Genomic DNA, 19693 nt, shown 5'->3' with positions numbered 1-19693 from the left:
CCAGCAATCCAGAGGGTGTTTCCTCGCCTAGCCCCCAGCTCCCCTTCCAGCACGTAACCCTGACGCCCAGCCACATCTGGGGACTCTCCGCCTGTCAGCCCCAATGACAAAGCTATTCTTCCATGTGTGATTCGGCACACATTCAAAAATCTACTCCTCTCAGCATTTGTACACCCTCCCGAAGCCTCACGTGTCCACACTGGGGGCTTCGACACCGTCTAATGGCTCTGATAGAGCCCGACGCACCGAAGCGCTTTTGCTGCTCTCAAACAAGCACGCGGCACACAACACTGCCCACCACACTTACCTTAACAGCCACGTGCAGCTTGGCAGTCTTTTTGGACGGTCCAGAGGCCTCGAATGAGTTGCCGTCTACCTCCACAGACATGGTGAAGATGGGGGCGTGGACTGGACCGGTCTGGGAAACCAGCTTATACTGCAGTCCTGGCTTCAGCTGGTTGAGTCTCATGAGAGCATTCATAGCCTGAGGCGGCTCTGCCTTCTCCTCTAGAGAGAGAACACCAACATCGTCCTGGGCTACCAGCCTAGGCTCCACTGGGGAGGAGGCATCGCGGCTGATGGCCCAGGCCTCCCCTGCGCTGCTCCCAGGTACGCCCACCCTACTTCTTGTTCCAGATCTACGCCACAGTTAGTCATCTAAAAATGACACGATATTTTTAAGTATCGTGCCTGAGAAAACTAGGGCCAAGGCAAGCATCTCATCACTCCGGGATGGCTCTTAACTGAGCCAGATGGAAAATAAACTAAGGGCTAGAAGCGAACGCTGGTACCTTTTTTCTGAATCTTCTTCTTCTTTTTGCTGGGAGACTTTTCCTCCCCATCCTCCTCCATCGGGCGTTTCATGGGTGTAATGGCATAGGTGGTGCTGGGGGGAATTTGCACTGAAGGGAGAGATCACGAGAGACGGCTGAGAACCCCTCCCGTACTCCACCAGCAGTCCGTGCTGGTGCCGCTGCCGCCCAGCCCGGGGCCCAGCGCTGTGGCACGCTTACCTGTGTAGTCCACTGGGTTTTCATTCTTTGGTTTCTTGGGCATCTTAGAAGGCAGAGGGTCCATACCGAGAACTTTATGGAGCTGGCCAAACGCAGCAAGCCGCAGAGCATGCTGGAGAAGGGGAAAAGGACCTGACTTAGCCGCCCTGTGCTCCTCGCCAAAGTCTGTGCGCTCGCTAATACCTTCTGGAAGGGGTGGGAGCTGAGGGGGTTGCTAATGGTCTCCCCTACAACAGCAAGGGGTCCCCCAACAGCCAGAGTAAGGCCTGACTGCCAGGGCCCAGCCTTGCTGTGGGGGAAGGCCAGCCTGTGACCACCCCCCTCAACAGGAATACAGGGGACCCCAACCTGGGGACTGGTTGCCACACGGAGCCACACGGTGGGTCTGCAAGGGAAAGACCCTGGAGCAGTCCACACAGCAAACACATCTCTCCGCTGAACTCGGTGTCCAAAAACAGCACTCGAGCAGGCCAAGGGGACAGGCGACAAGCACGCGTGGCACCAAGGGAAAGAAGCAGCCCAGATTGGGGCTCCCTGTATCAGGCACGATCCCTTCACCTTTGGTCCCCAACCTGAGCCTACGAGTCCAGTGGCTACCCTGCGAATACCCAGTAATGGAACTGGAAGCCAGTGATTACAGACTGGGTAAGGGCTCACGTTGGCAATGGCGATGACTATACCTGCGCACTCTGTGTGATATCTTCCCGTTGCTGTCTGTCTAGATGCCCAATAGCATCAGTGGCTTCTTTTTCACAAGGGTCATAAATGCCAGAACCATCTGAAGGCAGGAAACAAGGAAGATATGCAGAGGATTATCTTTTGGCATCTCGGAAGAGTTGTGTTGGCTGAAGGAACCAGGTGCGTTACCCCCCACGCCCCATCCACACCCAGCTCTGGAAAACACGCTGAGCTCGGTGACCCACTCGGCATCCAGCCCGTGAGAGAAATAATCCACGTGTCTCAGAGCAAGGAGCTCGTGTGGGAGTGGGTCACCACTGCCCCGGATCCGCCCTGGGTCACAGCTGCGGAGCCAGCACAGGGCTGGATATGATGGTGCAAGAGGGTAGTCACATGCTTCAGCTCTAGGGGGACACGGGGCTGCTGCTGCCCTAACCCGGTCAGGGGACCCGCCAGGAAGTGGCCTCGGGGCCTCAATCCCTGTCCTTTCCCTGCAACTTGCAAAGCACAAGGCCCCAACCTGGCATCACGATGCCCGACGCCAGGCACTCCAGCACTCTCCGCAGGGCCTCGCCGGCACCCATGGGTCTGTTGGCTGTGCCGATGGACTTCTCACAGAGAAGTTCGAGGGGCTGAAAGGCAAGAGAGACAGTTAACTCCACCGTCTGGAAGGTGGTCGGCCGACACCAAGAAGCTGTCACTGTGTGTGTGTTTAAGGGAAGGGGAATGTCAGAGCCCTCCAAGTTCACAAGTTGAGGCTACACCAAAGACAGGGCAACTAGAGCCTGGCTTGGTAACTTTTCCTTAAAGAGATGGCCGTTACATCTTTTATACTGTAGGAGCCAAGAGGCCAAAATGAGGCCACCATGTAGGTTCTCATATTTATTATGCAGCCACTTAAAAACATAAAAACCACTCTAGACTATGGGCTGCGGACAGGTGGCCAGAACTGGCTTATGGGCTCCAGAGTTTGTGGACCCCTGTCCAAGAGCAGCTACAAAAATGCTTCTTCTTGAAGCAGAGGGAATCAACAGGAAGTGCTACCTGGCCAGCCCCCTTCCTAGGCAGAGCTCTGCACCCACCATGGTGTGGAGCGGGAGGGGAGAGGGATGAAGGTGGGTTCTGACCTAGCTCTCACCCCCATCCAGGGTGTGGCACAAAGTACTTGATCAATAAATGGCTAGCACATGCATCGGTCACACCCCAAAGGGTCCCTTCAGCCCAGTTACCATAACGTATTCCTGGGACATGAAATAAAGTCTCTGTGAACACGACCACCCCACTCCACCCCCATGGCCATGGCTACAAGGTGCCTTACCCATCCTCTGAGGGGACCCCAGGTGGGCACGCGGGTACACAGGTCCCTCAGGACCCGGATGACAATGACACACGACTTCAGCCCATTGGCTCTGGCCTAGAGAACAAAGCACAGGCTCTTTACACCAAGGAACCTCCCTCAACACAAGGCAAACATGAAAAACACAAGTCTCAGGGCGCTACTTTGTCAAGGGTAAACGGTGAACGTTCAAGACCATCAAGTGCGTGGTCAGCGGCAATTTTACCGGGTGGACGAGAACAAGGTTACTCTTGGCACAAAGCAGCAGCAGCCCACCTACTCAGTCACAAGCCTCCTCTGGGGGTGTCAAATTTGTCTGTGCGCGCTCCTTTAGCAACTGCACGCCTGCAGGTACTAAGTGCGGCACGGTGATCTTCAATGTTACCGAAACTTTACGGTGAAAGTTAGCCAAGCTAAAACTTAGGAATTCTCTACCAAAAGACAAATAGAAGAACAAAATGCAAACCTGGAACCACTTGGCGTGTCGGAGGGACGCCAAGGCAGCAAGGCATTTCTGCCTGTCCAGAACGTCCGGGGGATCGTTGACTGATAGCGTTTCTATTCATGGATGGAATAAGAAGACAAGGCACAGTTTGACCAAGGGGTTTCTGTCAGGTGGAAAGGGGATGTGGCAGCTTCCTAAAGGGCAGCTGAGGCTCCCAGAATCTCAAGTCCTCTCCACCCTAGACCAGGGAAGGAGAAGCTAGAGTGTGTTTAACTCTGCCCTGAGGAGATCGTAAAAATTGGAGGCCCCTCCAAAAAAAAAAAAAAAAAAAAAAAAAAAAAAAAAAAAAAAAAAAAAAAAAAAAAAAAAAAAAAAAAAAAAAAAAAAAAAAAAAAAAAAAAAAAAAAAAAAAAAAAAAAAAAAAAAAAAAAAAAAAAAAAAAAAAACCCAAAAAAACCCAAAAAACCTAAAACCAAAAAAAAAAAAAACCAAAAAACAAAAAACAAAACAAAAACCAAAAAACAAAACCACCACAAAAAACAAAAAAAAAACACCCCCTCCCAGAAGAAAACAAAACCAAAAACAACCAAAGTAGGTGGGGGAGTGGAAAGGAACCCCCTCTCTGGTTCCCGCGCGGCCATCCCCGGAGGCAGCCTGCAGCGAAGGGGACCACCTCCGCCCACCAGGCGGGACTGCCCTAGCCCCAGCCCTTGACAGAGAGAGTCCTGTTGGTCAAAGGTCCAGCGTCCCTAAATCGATACTTGGAATCAGGTCTCAGAACCAAGGTAATCGAAGAGCAACAAGGGTGCAGAGCGCAAGCCTCTGCTGCAGCAGAAACGGAGCGCTGTCGCCGCTGCCCCTTGTGTGGCGGGGATTTGGAGCAGGCCTGTTACCTTCGCTCTGCGCTGTGAGATCTGGATTAAAAACCACCCGCACAGAAGAGACGCATGAGGGGCCCTTGGTGGCCTTTGAACTGTGAAAGCATCAGAAGCCTCTGAGGCTTTGGCTGGAAAATCACACAACTGTTGAAAACTTTATCCAAAACTCTATCAGCTCTTTGCATTTCCATCACGGCAGCTGATAAAAGCAGCCAATGGAAGAGGACAAACCAAGGAGCCCTCGGTTCTGCTGCAACACAAGCTGTTTGCACGACTCCACCGTGATGTTCGTGCAGAAGCCATCTGGTCGTCTTCCAGAATTTAAAAGCCATAAAATAACCAGGGACACCCTTTTCTAAGGCCAGAGAATGCTCAGCAGAAAAACCAAGTTTAACACTGATGAGAACATTCAAGGATTAAGATAAACAAAAATGGTGCGATCCTCTATGAAAAGTGCTACTCACTTTTAGTGCAACCGTTTTGTCAAACTCCCAAGTATTGAAACTGAACGGGAGGTGTGATCTCTGATTAGAGGTGGTCAAAGCTACACCGATATCCTTTTTATCAAAGCAGTCTAAAACTGAATAGCACATTTGACTGGCGAGGGAACACCGAGTTTCCAGAGTCAGTCCTGCAGGCCTTCCTCAGCCTCCCTACCTCCAGCTAATACTTTCTCCATTTCTTCTCTGACGACGGGGGAGGTCAGGTGGATGGTCAGGGACAACGGAGGCTCTTTTGTGTTTTTTATCACAATCGCGGCATCATCAACAGACTGGAGTATTTCGTACTTGTCTTCTGTAACAGCCTACAAAAGAAAACGCAACTTTCAAAACACACTTCCTCCTCAAGGCTGGCAACCAACAGCTGTATTCGGCTCCGCTGTCTGCCACAGCATACATGTCAACTTCTTGGGGTGTGACCTGATGACAGTGCCTTCACCTCCCTCTTGCTGAGCCGGTCTCTAGCCATTTTCTGCGGACTCCAGAGCGGAGGTCTCTAACTACACGGAGTAATTTTCACGGGGAGCTTTGTAATGCAAAGCTTTAGAGTCTGGGAGAGGAGACCACGGTGGGAGTCTTTACTTTGTCTCTGGCTAGTTGTGTAACTCTTGGCACATCACTTAATCTCATTAAGATGCTCTTTTCTGGGGCGCCTGGGTGGCTCAACTGGTTAAACGTCTGACTTGGGCTCAGGTCATAATCTCACGGTTTGTGGGTTCGAGCCCCACATCGGGCTCTGTGCTGACAGCTCAGAGCCTAGAGCCTGCTTCCGATTCTGGGTCTCCCTCTCTCTCTGCCCCTCCCTGCCTCAAGCTCAGTCTCTCTCGGGTCTCAAAAATAAACATCTGAACAAAAAACAAAACAACAGAAAGATACTGGTTTCTAATTTCTGAATGGACGTAGTGACATGACCCACACCTGTGAGCCCCCGGAGGCTGACACAGACACCACACGAAAGCAAACCACCCAGCAGAGCAGGCATCCGCCACCAGCACGAGCAGCCACACCACCAGTGCAGAAAGAAAACAGTGTAGTAAGAGAATTTGTCACATGAAGCATTAAAAAAAAAGAAAAGCATATACTTGCTGCAGATGCATGTATTATAAAAGGATATTTTTACAACACCCTGGCTTCCACTTTCTCCTTTATACTAGTTTACAAGCCTTGATGAAGAGAATTCAAGCTCTTATGATTTTTGCTGGGGAAAACAGAGGAGGAGGACAAATGCACTGTGGGAAACGTGAACTCGGGTTTCTCCACCTCAGCACTATGGACATGCTGGGCCAGATCATTCTGGGCTGTGGGGCCATGGTCCACACTGCAGCACATCTGAGCAGACCTCTCAGGCCTCCAGCTAGCGGATGCCAGCCACACCCCACGCCCGCCCACTGGGTCAACCCCCACTGTCTCCAACTCGCCACATGTCCTCTGTGGGGAGCAAAACTGCCCCATTCAAAAAACACTATATCATTAAAATACATTTTATTTGTACCTTTCTTTAAAGATTGGCTTTCCACAAAAGATGTCTTTCTTTTAGAAACGTCCCCAACTACGTAAGTTTCATCAATGAAGACACTTTTTATAGTCGGGAGTTAAAATTAACTTACAAATTACCACTGGAACAGGAAAGTTCCAGGCCTTGTTCCCTGAAGAGCCCCCAGAGCGTCTGGCGTCCTGTACCAGCTCCACATGTCAATTCTGACCCTGGCCTAAACCCCCAATTATCAGTTACGTGCAAAGAAAACGCATGTTTACATAGGAAAATCAAGTGTGTTTCCCCAACGAACGAGATTTCTTCGTTTTTTCACTTTCTTCTTTTGCTTATCCTGCTGCTAAACGAGGGAAATGTGTCCCTGGGAGGCAGCACATGGCGGCGAGCACGAAGGTTCTAAAGCCCCAGGACTAGTGCCGCTGAGGTCAACCGCTGAGCTCCCTGCATCCCAGTCCCAACTTCTCAAGTACTCAGATGACAAAGTCCTGTCTCAAAGGGTCATTACGAGGACAAAATAACATAAACAGCACATGAGGCCTAGGCTCTGGTGTAGTAAATGCTGCAGAAATGTCAGAAGTTATTGTTTATGCAACACTTTTATAACGAGACAAAGAAGTTGGTTTTCTATTTCATTATAAGTAAGCTCCACACCCAAGTTGGAGCCCAATGTGGGGGTCAAACTCCTCATTCTGAGCTGAGATCAAGACCTGAGGTGAAATCAAGAGTCAGACGCTTAATGGACTGAACCACCCAGGTGACCCCAAAAAGTTGGTTCTTAACAAGTTCTCATGCCCAGTTTTGGATCCACGGGGAAAAGTTTATAGCGGCACCTTCTATTCAACCATCAATCTAACTGGGTCTGAGGTCAGGTTCTGGCCCTGGGCGGTCGCATGCACAGCAGGCCGAGTCCTTCCCGGCTGACAGGGCTCTGGGCCTCTCACAGCCAGCCAGGCACCGTCCACAGAACCTTCGGAATTTGGGGACGCCCACCCACGTGCAAGGCTGGGCTGGGAGCATGCCTCTCCGTGCGGAGCACGAGGGGCCGCTCTTCCCCTGCCCCGCCCCCTCAGCAAGCACAGTCGCACTCACCGCGAGCTGGATGGCCAGGTTGTCGGCCACCTTGTCCAAGAGGGCGGTTGTGGGCTTCTCCTTACATAGCAGCACCAGCTCCAAATCCAAGTCCCCCTTAAGCAGCAGGCCCTTTGCCACGAGGCCAACACGCATCACACCCCGCAGGGTTCTGGTCATGTGCTCCGTCTTCTGCTCCCTGAGGGACAGACCGAAGTATGCTCAGTGAGGGAGTCCGTGCAGCCACAACCCAGAGGCCACGGAAAGGCTGGAGTTTCTCAGAAAAAGGAGATGTTCGCCTCTACGATGGACAGTCTCTCTACGGAAGACCCCCACTGCCCGCAGACCTCAGACTTACCCGGCCCCTTCTTTGGTCTCGTCCTCTGGGGGCACATCCACGTTCTCAGACTCGGCGTGCTCGCTGCTTCCCTTCTCCTGCTCATCTATCCAGTCAGACACAGCTTTGAGGGCCCTCTCTGTGTGCGACACCATGTTCTGCACGGCCTCCAGCTCCTCTTGGGTCGGGTACACAGAAGAATGCTTGGCCATCACGTGGCGGTCGTCATTCACAAAAATTCGCATCGGACGCTGGGAATGCGAAAACTCAGCTAAAGACAACGCAGAGCGACCAAGCAACTGTCCACTTCTCTCTTAAGCCACCGATCGCAGATCAGGCTTTTATCATTTGTGGGAGAGGAAACCTACGAGGCCACCACTGACGGTGTGAGCAACACAACCGAATGAAAACAACGTTCATTCTCGATGCAGCTGCCGGGAAGGGGGCACTTTATACATTCACATATATGCACACACACGTCCATGCGCGTGTGAGTTCTTACACTGCGCAGTAATAGTTTATAATTAAAAAAGTCTAATGAAAAGACGAGAATCAAATGCTTTGGGGAAATGCTACATCTTCGAATGTGAATAAATAAAAAGTATTTATGATTTTAGAACTTACCATTTTTACTTCTTTTCTCTGTAGTGTCTGGAAATCAAATATTTGCTTATCTTTTCAAACTGTGACAGATTTCCTTGGTGTTATCAATACTTCAACTATCTATAAAATCAGAAAATCATTTTAGTTTCGAGTATTTCATAGACGGAGGAGCTGGAGCGGGCAGGTGCGGAGCAGGATGACAGACAGCGGGGCCGCCACGTGAGGGCCCTGGAAACACAGCACGACCGTCTACAGTGCCCAGTAACGCTGCTAAGCTGAGGAACAAACTAATTATAAAATTCCCTGAAAATGAAAACAGTTGGACTTGGAAGCCAACTCCCACCCACATCTAGAGGATTTCTACTTTGTCTTCTTTCATCTTTTTTTTAACGTAAAGTATGCCAGATTTTTTCAAAGTTCATTTATTTTTTTTTGAGACAGAGAGAAAGCATAAGTAGGGGAGGAGCAGAGAGATAGGGGGACAGAGGATCTGAAGCTGGCTCTGTGGTGACAGCAGAGAGCCCGATGCAGGGGTCAAACCCACGAACCACAAAATCACGACCAAACCTAATGACCTACCCAGGTACCTCACTATGCCAGAATTTTTTAGTTCAGTTTAAAAGGGGGGGGAGGGGTATCTGGATGGCTCCATCGGTCAAGCATCCTATTGCGGCTCAGGTAATGATCTCACAGTTATGGGCTCGAGTCCTGCATCAGGCTCTCTGCTGTCAACACAGAGACCCCTTTGGACCCTCTGTCCCATTCCCCCCCATGGTTTGCCCAAGCACCCTCTCTCTCAAAAAATAAATTACTTAACTTCAAAAGACAGCAAGATCATGAGTGGGGCAGTAGGGGAGAGGAGGAAGCAGAGAGGGAATCCCAAGCTGGCTACATGCTATCAGCGAGGAGCTGGACACAGGGCTAGAACCTGCAAACTGCCAAATCATGACCTGAGCCCAAATCAAGAGTCAGATGCTTAACTGACTGAGCCACCCAGGCACCCCTAGAGTATGCCAGTTTTCACAAATATAAGGAATAAAAAATTTACATGCCTCTAATAAATGGTAACGATACAAATGTTCAGCAAAATCCTGGTATTTGGAAAAGGAAGAGAGGGAAGGAGCTCAGATCTTTGAGGGTAATGAAGAAATGGAAGGAAAGCAGGAGACAGAGAGCCCCAAAAGGTATCTGTAAAATAGAAAAGCAAGAACGTTCTGAAACATCAGTTAGATGTGACCACTGTACCACGTGGCCCTCCCGTGGGTTCAATTTTGAAGAGGCTAAAAGAACTCAAGTGCACAACAGAAGTCTTCAAGACGATCGTAGCTGTAATTACCACTTGGGGCTCTAAATAACATGCTGATGACAACCTACTCAATTCCCACTCTGTGCAAACAGTCTGGTCCACACTGAAATCTTCCAAATGAGTGAACAACACAAAAAATCCATCACAATGAATCCACCCATCCCATCCAACCACACAACAGCCAGCCCCTTCGATCTAAGCCAGTTACCAGCCAGGGCAGCAGGCTCCACCTTGTGAAAAGGCACCCGCTTCAAGGATAAACTTGGACATGACTGGCCAAAACAAGAATTTCCCACAACGCCTCAGGACTACCTAACAATCGAATTGCAAATTTGTGGGTTTCAAAGTGGAACCATAAAACCGAAGGGTGAAACGAGAGCTACGCGACAGGACAAGAAGGGGTCAAGGGCTTCTTTGGGGGGCGGGGGAGGAGTGAGGACCAGTCTCTGAGCTCAGGTTTACTATGCCCTTGGGAAATCACTCAGTCACCACCAAGTGGGAGCTCCGGCACAGACCTGGACTTGAAATGCCTGCCCAGCCGCTAGCCACAAGGCCCTCAAGTTTCCCCCACGACATGGATGTGGCCCCTCCACCTCCACAGGGAGGTACACACAAAACAAGTCAACCTATGGAAAGCATGCAGCACCAAGGCCACGGACACTTCAAAACAGCAGACTTTTTCTATCAACAGGATCTCTGCTGGCCAGGCTGCTGTGCGGCTAAGTGAGGAGTGACGTGCAGTCTGAAGTGCCTCCTGTCTGAAGGGAGTCTCATTCATTCAGTGAGGAACAAACGGTTATCAAGTTGTGTTCAAAAAAGAATGCTTTCGGGGCACCTGGGTGGCTCAGTCGGCTAAGTCTCCGACTTCGGCTCGGGTCCTGATCTCACGTTCGTGGGTTCAGGCCCCGCATCGGGCCCTGTGCTGACAGCTCAGAGCCTGGAGCCTGCTTCCGGTTCTGTGTCTCCCTCTCTCTGCCCCTCCCCTGCTCGTGCTCTGTTTCTCTCTGTCTCAAAAATAAAAAAAAACATTTAAAAAAATTAAAAAAAAAATGCTTTCCCAGTTAGATACATATTGAAGACAAGTTGATGGCTGAAAGTACATGCCTGGTATTTGCTCTAAAATATTCCAGTAAGGCAGGCAGTGGCGATGGGGAGAGAGAGAAAACATGACAGCAAAATGCTGGTAGCTGTCGAAGCTGGAGGATGGGTATGCCGGGATCCACTGTGAGGTTCTGAAAACTTCCATAATAGTTTTCTCTTTAATTGCAGAATGTACTTAAATCCTCCCACAAAAGTACAGTCACAGCAGGTCATCTAAAAATTCAACCAAACCTCAGAAACCCAATTCTTTATTTTTTTTTTAATTAATGTTTATTGACTTTTGAGAGAGACAGACAGAACACAAGCGGGGGAGGGACAGAGAGAGAGGAAGACACATATTGCGAAGCAGGCTCCAGGCTCTGAAGGGTCAGCACAGAGCTCAGCGTGGGGCCCGAACTCAGGAACTTTGAGATCACGACCTGAGCTGAAGCCAGACACTTAACTGACGGAGCCACCCAGGCGCCCCCAGAAACCCAGTTCTAAACCAAGCAGACCATCAGAGCTCACGCAGCCTGATGGTGAAATGGCCATGTCGAATGGCCATATCCTCGCTGGCACCTCATTGATCTCACATCACAGGCTGATACGTTTAAAACCTAATTTATTTAGGCAACAAGTACTCAGCATGCACCTCCTCCAGGCGGGGATGGTGAGACATGGCAGACAGATGCCTTGCCCCCGAGGGCCGGGTGGGCTGGCGTGAGGCAAGGAGAGACCGCGTTCCTTCCACGCCTGCCAGGTGCCAGGAGCCGATGGCTCACTCCACATGGACTACCTCTTCACGGCACGCTCCCCTTGTCACAAAAACATCAAATGCAGAGACTTAAAGTAACAGCTTAGCCCATGGTTTCAGGTGGCTATAACGCTTTCATTCGAGGTTTTATAGGACCAAGAGCGTCCACCTTACGAAAAGGAGCTCCCCAGAGAAGTGGCCGGTTCGGCATCTAGCACGGGAGCCGCGGGAGCTGGGGTCATCTGGGACATCAGAATGCGGAGGCACCGGGACACTCATGCGGGCGGGCGGAGAACAGGGAGCTGACTTGTGAAGGCGCCCACTGGCTACATTTGGGGCAAGAGAATACAAAAAAATAGAACAAACATAACACTTCCACCTGCATGAGGTTCTAAAACAGGCAAAACTATTCAGCAGTTGTGTTGGGCAGGTGGGAGCAGGGACACCTGGGATGGGGACTTTTGGGGTGATGGTCAGGGTCTACATATTGGCAGGGGTCCGTATATGCAACAGTCAAAACTTATTGAATAATAGGCTCAAAGGGGTGCATTACTTCATAAGAAAAAAAGGTGCCATAAATAAATACTGGATTCTAGTTAATATTCAGATAGAAAACTGTAATTTCCTGCCACTTTGAAAAGTATCATAAAAGTAAAGCAGATTCTACGCCAAAGAAATTCAATAAATGCATAAATAAACGTGGACTGATGGATGACCAGAATAGAAGGAGAGACCTATGGAACCAAAGTATAGTCAAAGGTCAATGGCAGAACCTAAGCTTTATATACAGCTGGCTGTTTCCTGTAAACCGTGTCACCTTCAGTGTATGTTTGAGAATTTTCATAACGAGATGTTAAAAACACATAACCTACACTGATTCATCACGTTAAATTCACGGGAAAGCTGGAGTCTGTCGCGATACTTTAAAAAACAAGACAAACACCTGCTCTGGTGCAGGCTGTACCCCAACCCCCGCCCTGAAAATGGTGAGAAAGGACTGCCGTGCAGCCACAGCTGATGCGGGAATCGCTGGAAGAACAATGCCACCTGACAGACACTGGGAGTAGAAAAGTCCCTCTTCTACCCCTGGGTAAAAAGATGTTGTGTCAAAAAAAAAAAAAAAAGAGAAATCAGCCCATCGAAAGTACCTCAGGGACATGCGTGCGCCCCCAAAAGCGCCTGCTCTCGGCCACTGTCCCGCATGTGGGTCTCCATCTGCTGCCTCCACGCTTAGAACGAAAAACATGGCTGTGCCTCTGCTCCAAGAGGCAGGCCCCACACTGAACCCCTGAAGAGCCTCACTGGGCTGTGGCTGGCCCTGAGTGCCCACCCCACCCCCGCCCATCTGCGGAACATTCACCCCCAGGCCCTCCTCCGTTAGAGCAGGCCTTGGTGGTGCTGCCTCCTGATTCAGGGGCACAAACTAAGTAAAAGTACTAATCATGTGAACTCAAACAAATGCTGAAAAACTGGAGACAACGCTCCTTTGCAGGCCAACACACCTGGCCGCCCTAGTCACTTATGTGAACCGGGACCTGTCATCCAAGCCAGCTTTTCAGAAGCTAGCCACTCTAGTCTTGAATACCAGGGAATCCCTGTCTTTAACAGACGGAGAGGTCCTGTGGGTGAACAGAAACCTCCTTGTCAAGATTTTCAGCAAAGAACACTGCTGGTGAGCAGCCCTCCACTCCCACCTACCTGCCTGCAGCCAACACCCCCCTGGCCCCTGCCGATCACACTTTAAACAGAAGCGGCTCCTGCAACCACCTTTAGGATTCAGAAGCGGGGCACAAGGAAGCCCAGTTTTTTGTTTGGTTTTACCAACCCAAGCAAAGAATGAGTGGAGTGGAGAACCAGGATTTTAACCATGAACGCTGGGTGGCTGGGGGCGTTCTAACACCACAGGATCAGGTTTCTTTCTTTTCTTCTCAAACCCAGCCCACTCACAGCATGCAGAGTCACAGAAGTTTAAAACCACAAAACCTTTTGCTTGCAAGGTGCTGACCACCGTTCTGACCTCTTGCTAACTAGAATACAACATACCCGGCACTTGCTGTCGGAAAAGAAACGTGCCCAAGTACGTCTGTAGAATGAACAGGTGTCAAGCAGGTGTGGCCCGTCTCTTCCACAGTAGATCCTGCCCCTTCCAGGATATTTCACAAAACCCTACAGCTATTCCAGCAACTCCGGGGAACTGTGCTGAAGCAGATGCTCATTTAAGAGACTGAATGGATTAAGCTCTGAAATGTAGAAGGATCCAGACCCCTGCTCCTGGTTTTCCCATCTCCAGAGCTATCCTATCCTAGAGCATGAAAGGAAATGATAGACACATGCCACTCCTTAGTGACTCTACAAAAGTTTCCAGATTGACATCCTCAAGGACACATGAAAAATAATTTTAACAAAGCAACCCAGCCAAAAGATGCAGACCTAAAATCCAGTTACGGATGCAACTCCGGGAAATTTGAAAATCCAACACAGGACTGAAGTCTAGTGCAGTGGTTCCCAATTCTGTCTACAAGTTTTTTACTGATCCACAGGAAGGTGCAAAGTTAGAAATAATGATTTCCACAAATAGTTTCAATTTACAAAACCATGTCCTTTTTCCTCACGAAAAGATGGAGAGATGGTGTACGCTGATTAAAAAGATATTTTCCAGGGCACCTGGGCAGCTTAATCAGTTGAGCTTCCTACTCTGGATTCTGACTCAGGCCAAGATCTATCTGGCAATTCGTGAGATCGAGGCCAGAGCCTGCTTAGGGTTCTCTCTGCCTCTCTCAGCTGCTCTGGAGCTCTCTCAAAATAAACAAACATTTAAAAGAAAAAGAAAGGGGCGCCTGGGTGGCTCAGTCGGTTAGGCGTCTGGCTTCGGCTCAGGTCATGATCTCACAGTTCGTGGGTTCGAGCCCCACGTCGGGCTCTGTGCTGACCCTTCAGAGCCTGGAGCCTGTTTCGCAATATGTGTCTCCCTCTCTCTCTGTCCCTCCCCCGCTTGTGTTCTGTCTCTCTTTGTCTCTGAAAAATAAGTTAAAAAGAAAAAAAGAAAAAGAAGAAGATAACTAAAAAGTTGACAAATACAGATCATTCGCCAAAATGCTTCTGGAGCTCCACTGGCCTCCCACGAGACCCAGGACTCCAGGTCCCCTGGTACTGGAGAGCATTCATGGGTTCTCGGGAGACAGAGCCTCAGGTTTGCATCCTGGGCTCCCAACCTCGCAGCTGTGGGAGCCTCCAGCAAATTACCTACCTGTTCAGAGCTGACCAAAAAGGAGACGGCAACACTAGCTATGCCTAAGAGTTGCAAACAGGAAGGATAAAAGGTGACTTTGTGGGAAGACACTTCGTCAACTGTAAAACCGCAAATGCAATATATTAAAGGAGGAATTTCACCAACTCTTGGATGAACCGATAGAACTGTTTTAAAATCTGCCTGTGAGTGGGACGTACACAGCGAAGGGTACAGCGGAACTCCAAGGGGGAACCACCAACCCCTTCCCAACATGCTTGGGGCAGGGGCAGGTGAGGCCACCCTCCCATGTACCCGCACGAGGAAGCCCTGGATTTGTTTTCTTAGCGTGCAATTTGCTTCCTTCTCTCCAAAGCATTCTTTCCCCCTTCCCAGTTACACAGCGTGGGGGGGGGGGGGGGGGAGATGGTCTCTCAAAGGATATGAATCCACAGACACGTGAATTATTTTAGTGGGTAAGGGCGGCACTCTTTTCAATAAAATTATTTCAAGATAACTGTAGCTTCACATGCAGTTACAAGAAATAACAGATGTCCCGTGGACTTTTTAAAGCAGTATCCCCCAACGGTAACATTTTGCAAACTATAGTACAATTGACAACCACAGCACTGACTTAATACAATCAAACACACACGACTGCCATCCCCACAAGGATCCCTCCTGTTGCCCTTAATTAGTCACGCTGCCCTTTGGCCACTCTTCATCCGCCTAACCCTACCAACCGCTACTCCACTCACCATTCCTACAGTTCTGGCACTCCAAGAATGTTATATAAATACAAAGGGAATTCCAGAGTTTGCAGTAACCTTTCGGCACCAGCATTGGCTTGTTTCACGCAACACAGCGGTCTCATGATCCATCCAAGTGTTACCAACAGCTCGCTCCTTCCGACTGCTAAACGGTACTCCAAGGGATGGATGTATCTTGGATTAACCAACCACCTGCCGAAGGACATCTATGTGGCTTCCGGCTCTTGGCTAGCAAAAGTAAAGCCACTACGAGCATTTGGGTATAGACAGGTTTTTATGTGAACATAAATGTTCATTTCTTTGGGATAAATGCCCAAGGGTGAAATTGCTGGGTCAAACTGTGGTTGCCCATTTATTTTCTAAGAACTCACCAAAGTGTTCTTCCAGAGCCGATTAAAAACAAAAAACAAAGAACAAAAAAAAACAAAAGGACACCTCTACATCCCGTCAGTTCACACTTCTGCTCTGTGACACCATGGTCACTGGTGAGTGCTCCCTGGGAAGCCCCCAGACCTTCATTTACTAGGCAGCTACTGCTCACTGCTGCTAGGAATCCGCACAGGTCACCCACAGGACAAATGTTTACTAAGGGCCATTATGAGCCATGGGGCTGGGCTGGTTACTTCCACATTGTTGACATTTGGACTGTTTTTCTGAATTATGAATGCATAGCAAGGATTATTAACCTGCAAAAAATCTAGAAGCACCACTGAGAAGCAAACCTAACCCACAACATTTTATTCTTTAAACACACACAGATTCGGATAAGAGAAAAAAAAAGCAGTCCAAAGGAAGTAGCTGAAAAGCAGGTGGCCTGGAATATTATCCCAGTAAGACTGAGCTTGCACCACAATCATGATCAAAAGAAGAAGAAAGAGAACTGTTTGGAATGTCAAGGAAAATTACAACGGATCTCAAGTTTTCAATAGCACCAATTCTCACTAACTGCCCAAGATTATAAATACAACTTGGAGCAAATGTACATACTCTAATAAAAGGTTGCAACGCTCAACTTTGTAACTAAATGGTCCTTAATGTTCATACATGGAACAGGAGAAAATGGCCCTTCCACAGTAAACTCATCTTCCTGCTACAAACTAGCAGCTAGTGGGCGCCTGGGTGGCTCAGCTGATTGAGCGTCTGACTCTGGGTTTCAGCTGGGGTCATGATCTCACGGTTCACAGCGCCAACACAGGACCCTGCTCAGGATTCTCTCCTTCTCGATCCCTCTTTCGTGCACTCTTTTTCTCTCTCAAAATAAACAAACACAAAAAATAGTGACTACGGAGAAAAAGTTAAATTTCAACTGGATGCCGTTTTCTCAAGACATCTGAAAACAGTGGATGTTAAAAGTCATTCTGAATTTCCGATCACAAATTATAATGGGATCACCCACAGAGTACAACCTCGGGAAACTCTCACAGGGATTTATTTAATAGGGCATAAAATGTCAAGTAACAAATTTTAAAATCTTTTTTTAATGTTTATTTTTTGAGAGAAAGATGGAGTGTGAGTGGGGGAGGGGCAGAGAGAAAGGGAGAGACAGAATCCAAAGCAGGCTCCAGGCCCTGAGCCCTCAGCACTGAGCCTGAAGCGGGGCCAGAGCCCATAAATCGTGAGATCATGACCTGAACTGAAGTGGGATGGATGCTTAACCAACCGAGCCACCCAGGCGCCCTGGACAAGAACAATTTCTCAAAGTCTGTACATTGACGAGGCTCCCTAACAGACACCGGTCCACCATGCTTTCACTATTATTTCGATAACGCTGCTGGCACCACAAGGAGTCAGCACTGACTTACCCTGAATAACAGACCAGAGAGGAAAGCTAGCTGTTTCAGACAGAAGTGTCCAGTGCTGCGGCCGGAATCTCCTCCCTTCAGGGCCCCAACCTGCTTCACTGTGTGTAGATTCCTGTCAAACCATGTCTGCCTTTAATTTGAGACCCCTTTGCTAGAAGCAGAAATCAAATCTCCCCCCACCCAGGACGTGAATAAGATAGAAAGCATCCAATATATACAGCCTAGAAAACCCTAATTCCCATGAAAGTTTAATCAAATCAACACTCAGATAAAATGGCACCGCTCTATGAGACGTACGTGCATTTACTATTAGATGCTGCCATTTACACATCTTTCAAAACTGCACAAGGTCCATCAACTTACTGACAGGAGGGCAAGTCCAGGGAGGTATAAACCCAAGTTTCTTGGCGCAACGAATTATTCCTCTGAGCCATGAAAGGTGAAATCAGGAGAAACTGGGAAGGAGAGTGAGAGAGGTAGATAAGAGGGAGCTGATCCAGCCCAAAGAAAACTCCTAACGCCTTTTTTCAGAACACTTCCAAGCCCCACATCTCGCTGAGGCCCACAGACAGACAAGATGCTGCCTGCTGTGTACCCGAAGAGAAGAGGCTTACAGACTTACATAGAGAAAGCCCTTTCCTCATCACGGACTCCCCCAGTCCCTACCTGGAGAACTGAAGCAGGAGAATGTGAAAAAGAGCATCGTGAAAGGGACACCAAGGGATTAGCAACGGCTCTTGCCAATGCAGTGTTTTTGACAAGGAGAATTAAAAAAAAAATAAGAGGGGCGCCTGGGTGGCTGAGTCGGTTAAGCCTCCGGCTTCAGCTCAGGTCAGATCTCACGCTCATGGGTTCGAGCCCCACATCAGGCTCTGTGCTGACAGCTAGTTCAGAGCCCGGAGCCTGCTTTCAGTTCTGGGTCTCCTTCTTTCTCTGCCCCTCCCCCTCTCATGCTCTGTCTCTCTCTGTATCAAAAATAAAACAAACATAAAAAAAAAATTAAGAAACAGCCTTAGAGTCCTCACTCCCAAGAATATGGACCTTAAAAAAAAAAAAAAGCCCTCTTAAATATACTAGAAGGAACTAAAGATAGGAATTTCTGCCTATAGGCACTAGACAAGTTCAATCAGGAAAAAAACAAAAACTACAACTGATTAGGCACCAGAGCTCCAAAAAGTGATTCCCAGGCTTGCCCAAGCTCTAGGAGGTTAGGGAAACTGATAAACCCACACCGCGTGCTGGCAAGGCCAAGCCTGGCAGTTAACTGCCAGCTTCCAATCAACTCCAAACACTAGGGCCTGCAGAGATTCCCATTCACAAGTCCCAAGGACCACGATCATCTAACAGGGCCCACAGAGAGCTCAGGAGCAAAGACCCCACGACTAAGGACAGGGATAGTAACGCCTAAACCCAGGGGCTTCCGTTTCCAGCTGTTAATGAGCCTCTGGTTCCCACACTTCATTCACAGTCCAAGGGTCTGCTGTTAACCTACATCCCACGAGACCACACACAAAGCACCGTGCCAGCAGTGTGACCAATCCAAGGAGACTCCCGGCCACAAACACCTGTGAAAGAGAGTCTGAAGCCCTCCACTGGGAGTCCCAACTCTGGGTGGCACTTAGGTTTTCCCCTGGAACCCAAATATGCCAAAGGCTACCCACTTTAAAGAGAAGATCATCCTAACTAACCAGAAAAAGATTCAAAAACCACTGAAATACCCGAGTCCAGAAAAGCAAGGCTTATCAGGAAAATCGGCACTCCCTCCATCCGCTCCACAGCAGATTCCCAAGCAAAGCTCCATCAACTTTGGAAATACTAAGAAGAAATGGTTTATCTCCCCAAGTTTAGAAACTGAACTGGGGGAGAGCATGCAGATCACTGTACAACCCAGAGAATTCATCCAGGCTCAGGATTAACTGTGACAGAACTTCAACTCACTCACTCAACTACTTAAGAAAATACGGTCGAAAATCGTTTTAAGCTCTCGTGTTCGGGTCACAATCTTGCAAGTTTCAGGATACCCAAATATCGCACCAGATTACCATTTTGAGGGAGGATGCAAATCCTAAGCAATCTGGAGAAAATTCAACATCTATGAAACACCTGAACCAAAGAAAGGGCAAGCTGAAACCCTTCGCCCAATTTGGGTTCTAATCTGGGACAGGCCTGGCTGATCATGGATTTGGGAACCTCATGGACCGGCAAAGCCCTCCCCTGCAAACAGCGTGGGAACAGGGTCTCCGGGAGGAGGTCCGCGTCTCCACGCCATGTAAGGACAAAGGCGGCGACATTTCCCGCCTCGAGAACCTGGGACTCTCCTGGAACCCAGGACGGGACTGGGACAAAGACTAAGAAGACATGAGGAGGGGGTCGCTCTTGCCGCGCCGGCCAGGACTCTACCGGCC

The 19693-nt window shown here is 49.1% G+C and overlaps 1 protein-coding gene across 6 annotated transcripts in view; it reads right to left on the bottom strand.

The window, feature by feature from the left end:
* The window catches only part of ILF3 (interleukin enhancer binding factor 3), a 31042-nt gene that overhangs the window by 10790 nt on the left and 559 nt on the right, over window positions 1–19693 (bottom strand). For 5 of the 6 annotated variants that reach the window (XM_029919273.1, XM_029919274.1, XM_029919275.1 and 2 more), the window contains exons 2-12: window positions 8372–8470; window positions 7769–7998; window positions 7432–7609; window positions 5008–5155; window positions 3494–3585; window positions 3010–3105; window positions 2212–2323; window positions 1694–1791; window positions 1014–1125; window positions 792–902; window positions 308–507 (exon numbers count right to left, since the gene is read on the bottom strand). In XM_029919273.1, the coding sequence (XP_029775133.1) occupies window positions 308–507; window positions 792–902; window positions 1014–1125; window positions 1694–1791; window positions 2212–2323; window positions 3010–3105; window positions 3494–3585; window positions 5008–5155; window positions 7432–7609; window positions 7769–7998; window positions 8372–8374 (1380 nt within the window). In that variant the 5' untranslated portion in view covers window positions 8375–8470. Of the gene's footprint in view, window positions 1–307; window positions 508–791; window positions 903–1013; window positions 1126–1693; window positions 1792–2211; window positions 2324–3009; window positions 3106–3493; window positions 3586–5007; window positions 5156–7431; window positions 7610–7768; window positions 7999–8371; window positions 8471–17651; window positions 17744–19693 lie in introns of all 6 variants that reach the window. The other variant, XM_029919271.1, reaches the window with a different exon arrangement.

The sequence above is a fragment of the Suricata suricatta genome, chromosome 12, assembly GCF_006229205.1.
Source record: "Suricata suricatta isolate VVHF042 chromosome 12, meerkat_22Aug2017_6uvM2_HiC, whole genome shotgun sequence".
Taxonomy (NCBI): Eukaryota; Metazoa; Chordata; class Mammalia; order Carnivora; family Herpestidae; genus Suricata; species Suricata suricatta.
The sequence above is the reverse complement of the archived record's forward strand: the minus strand, read 5'-3'. Positions and strand labels throughout refer to the sequence as shown.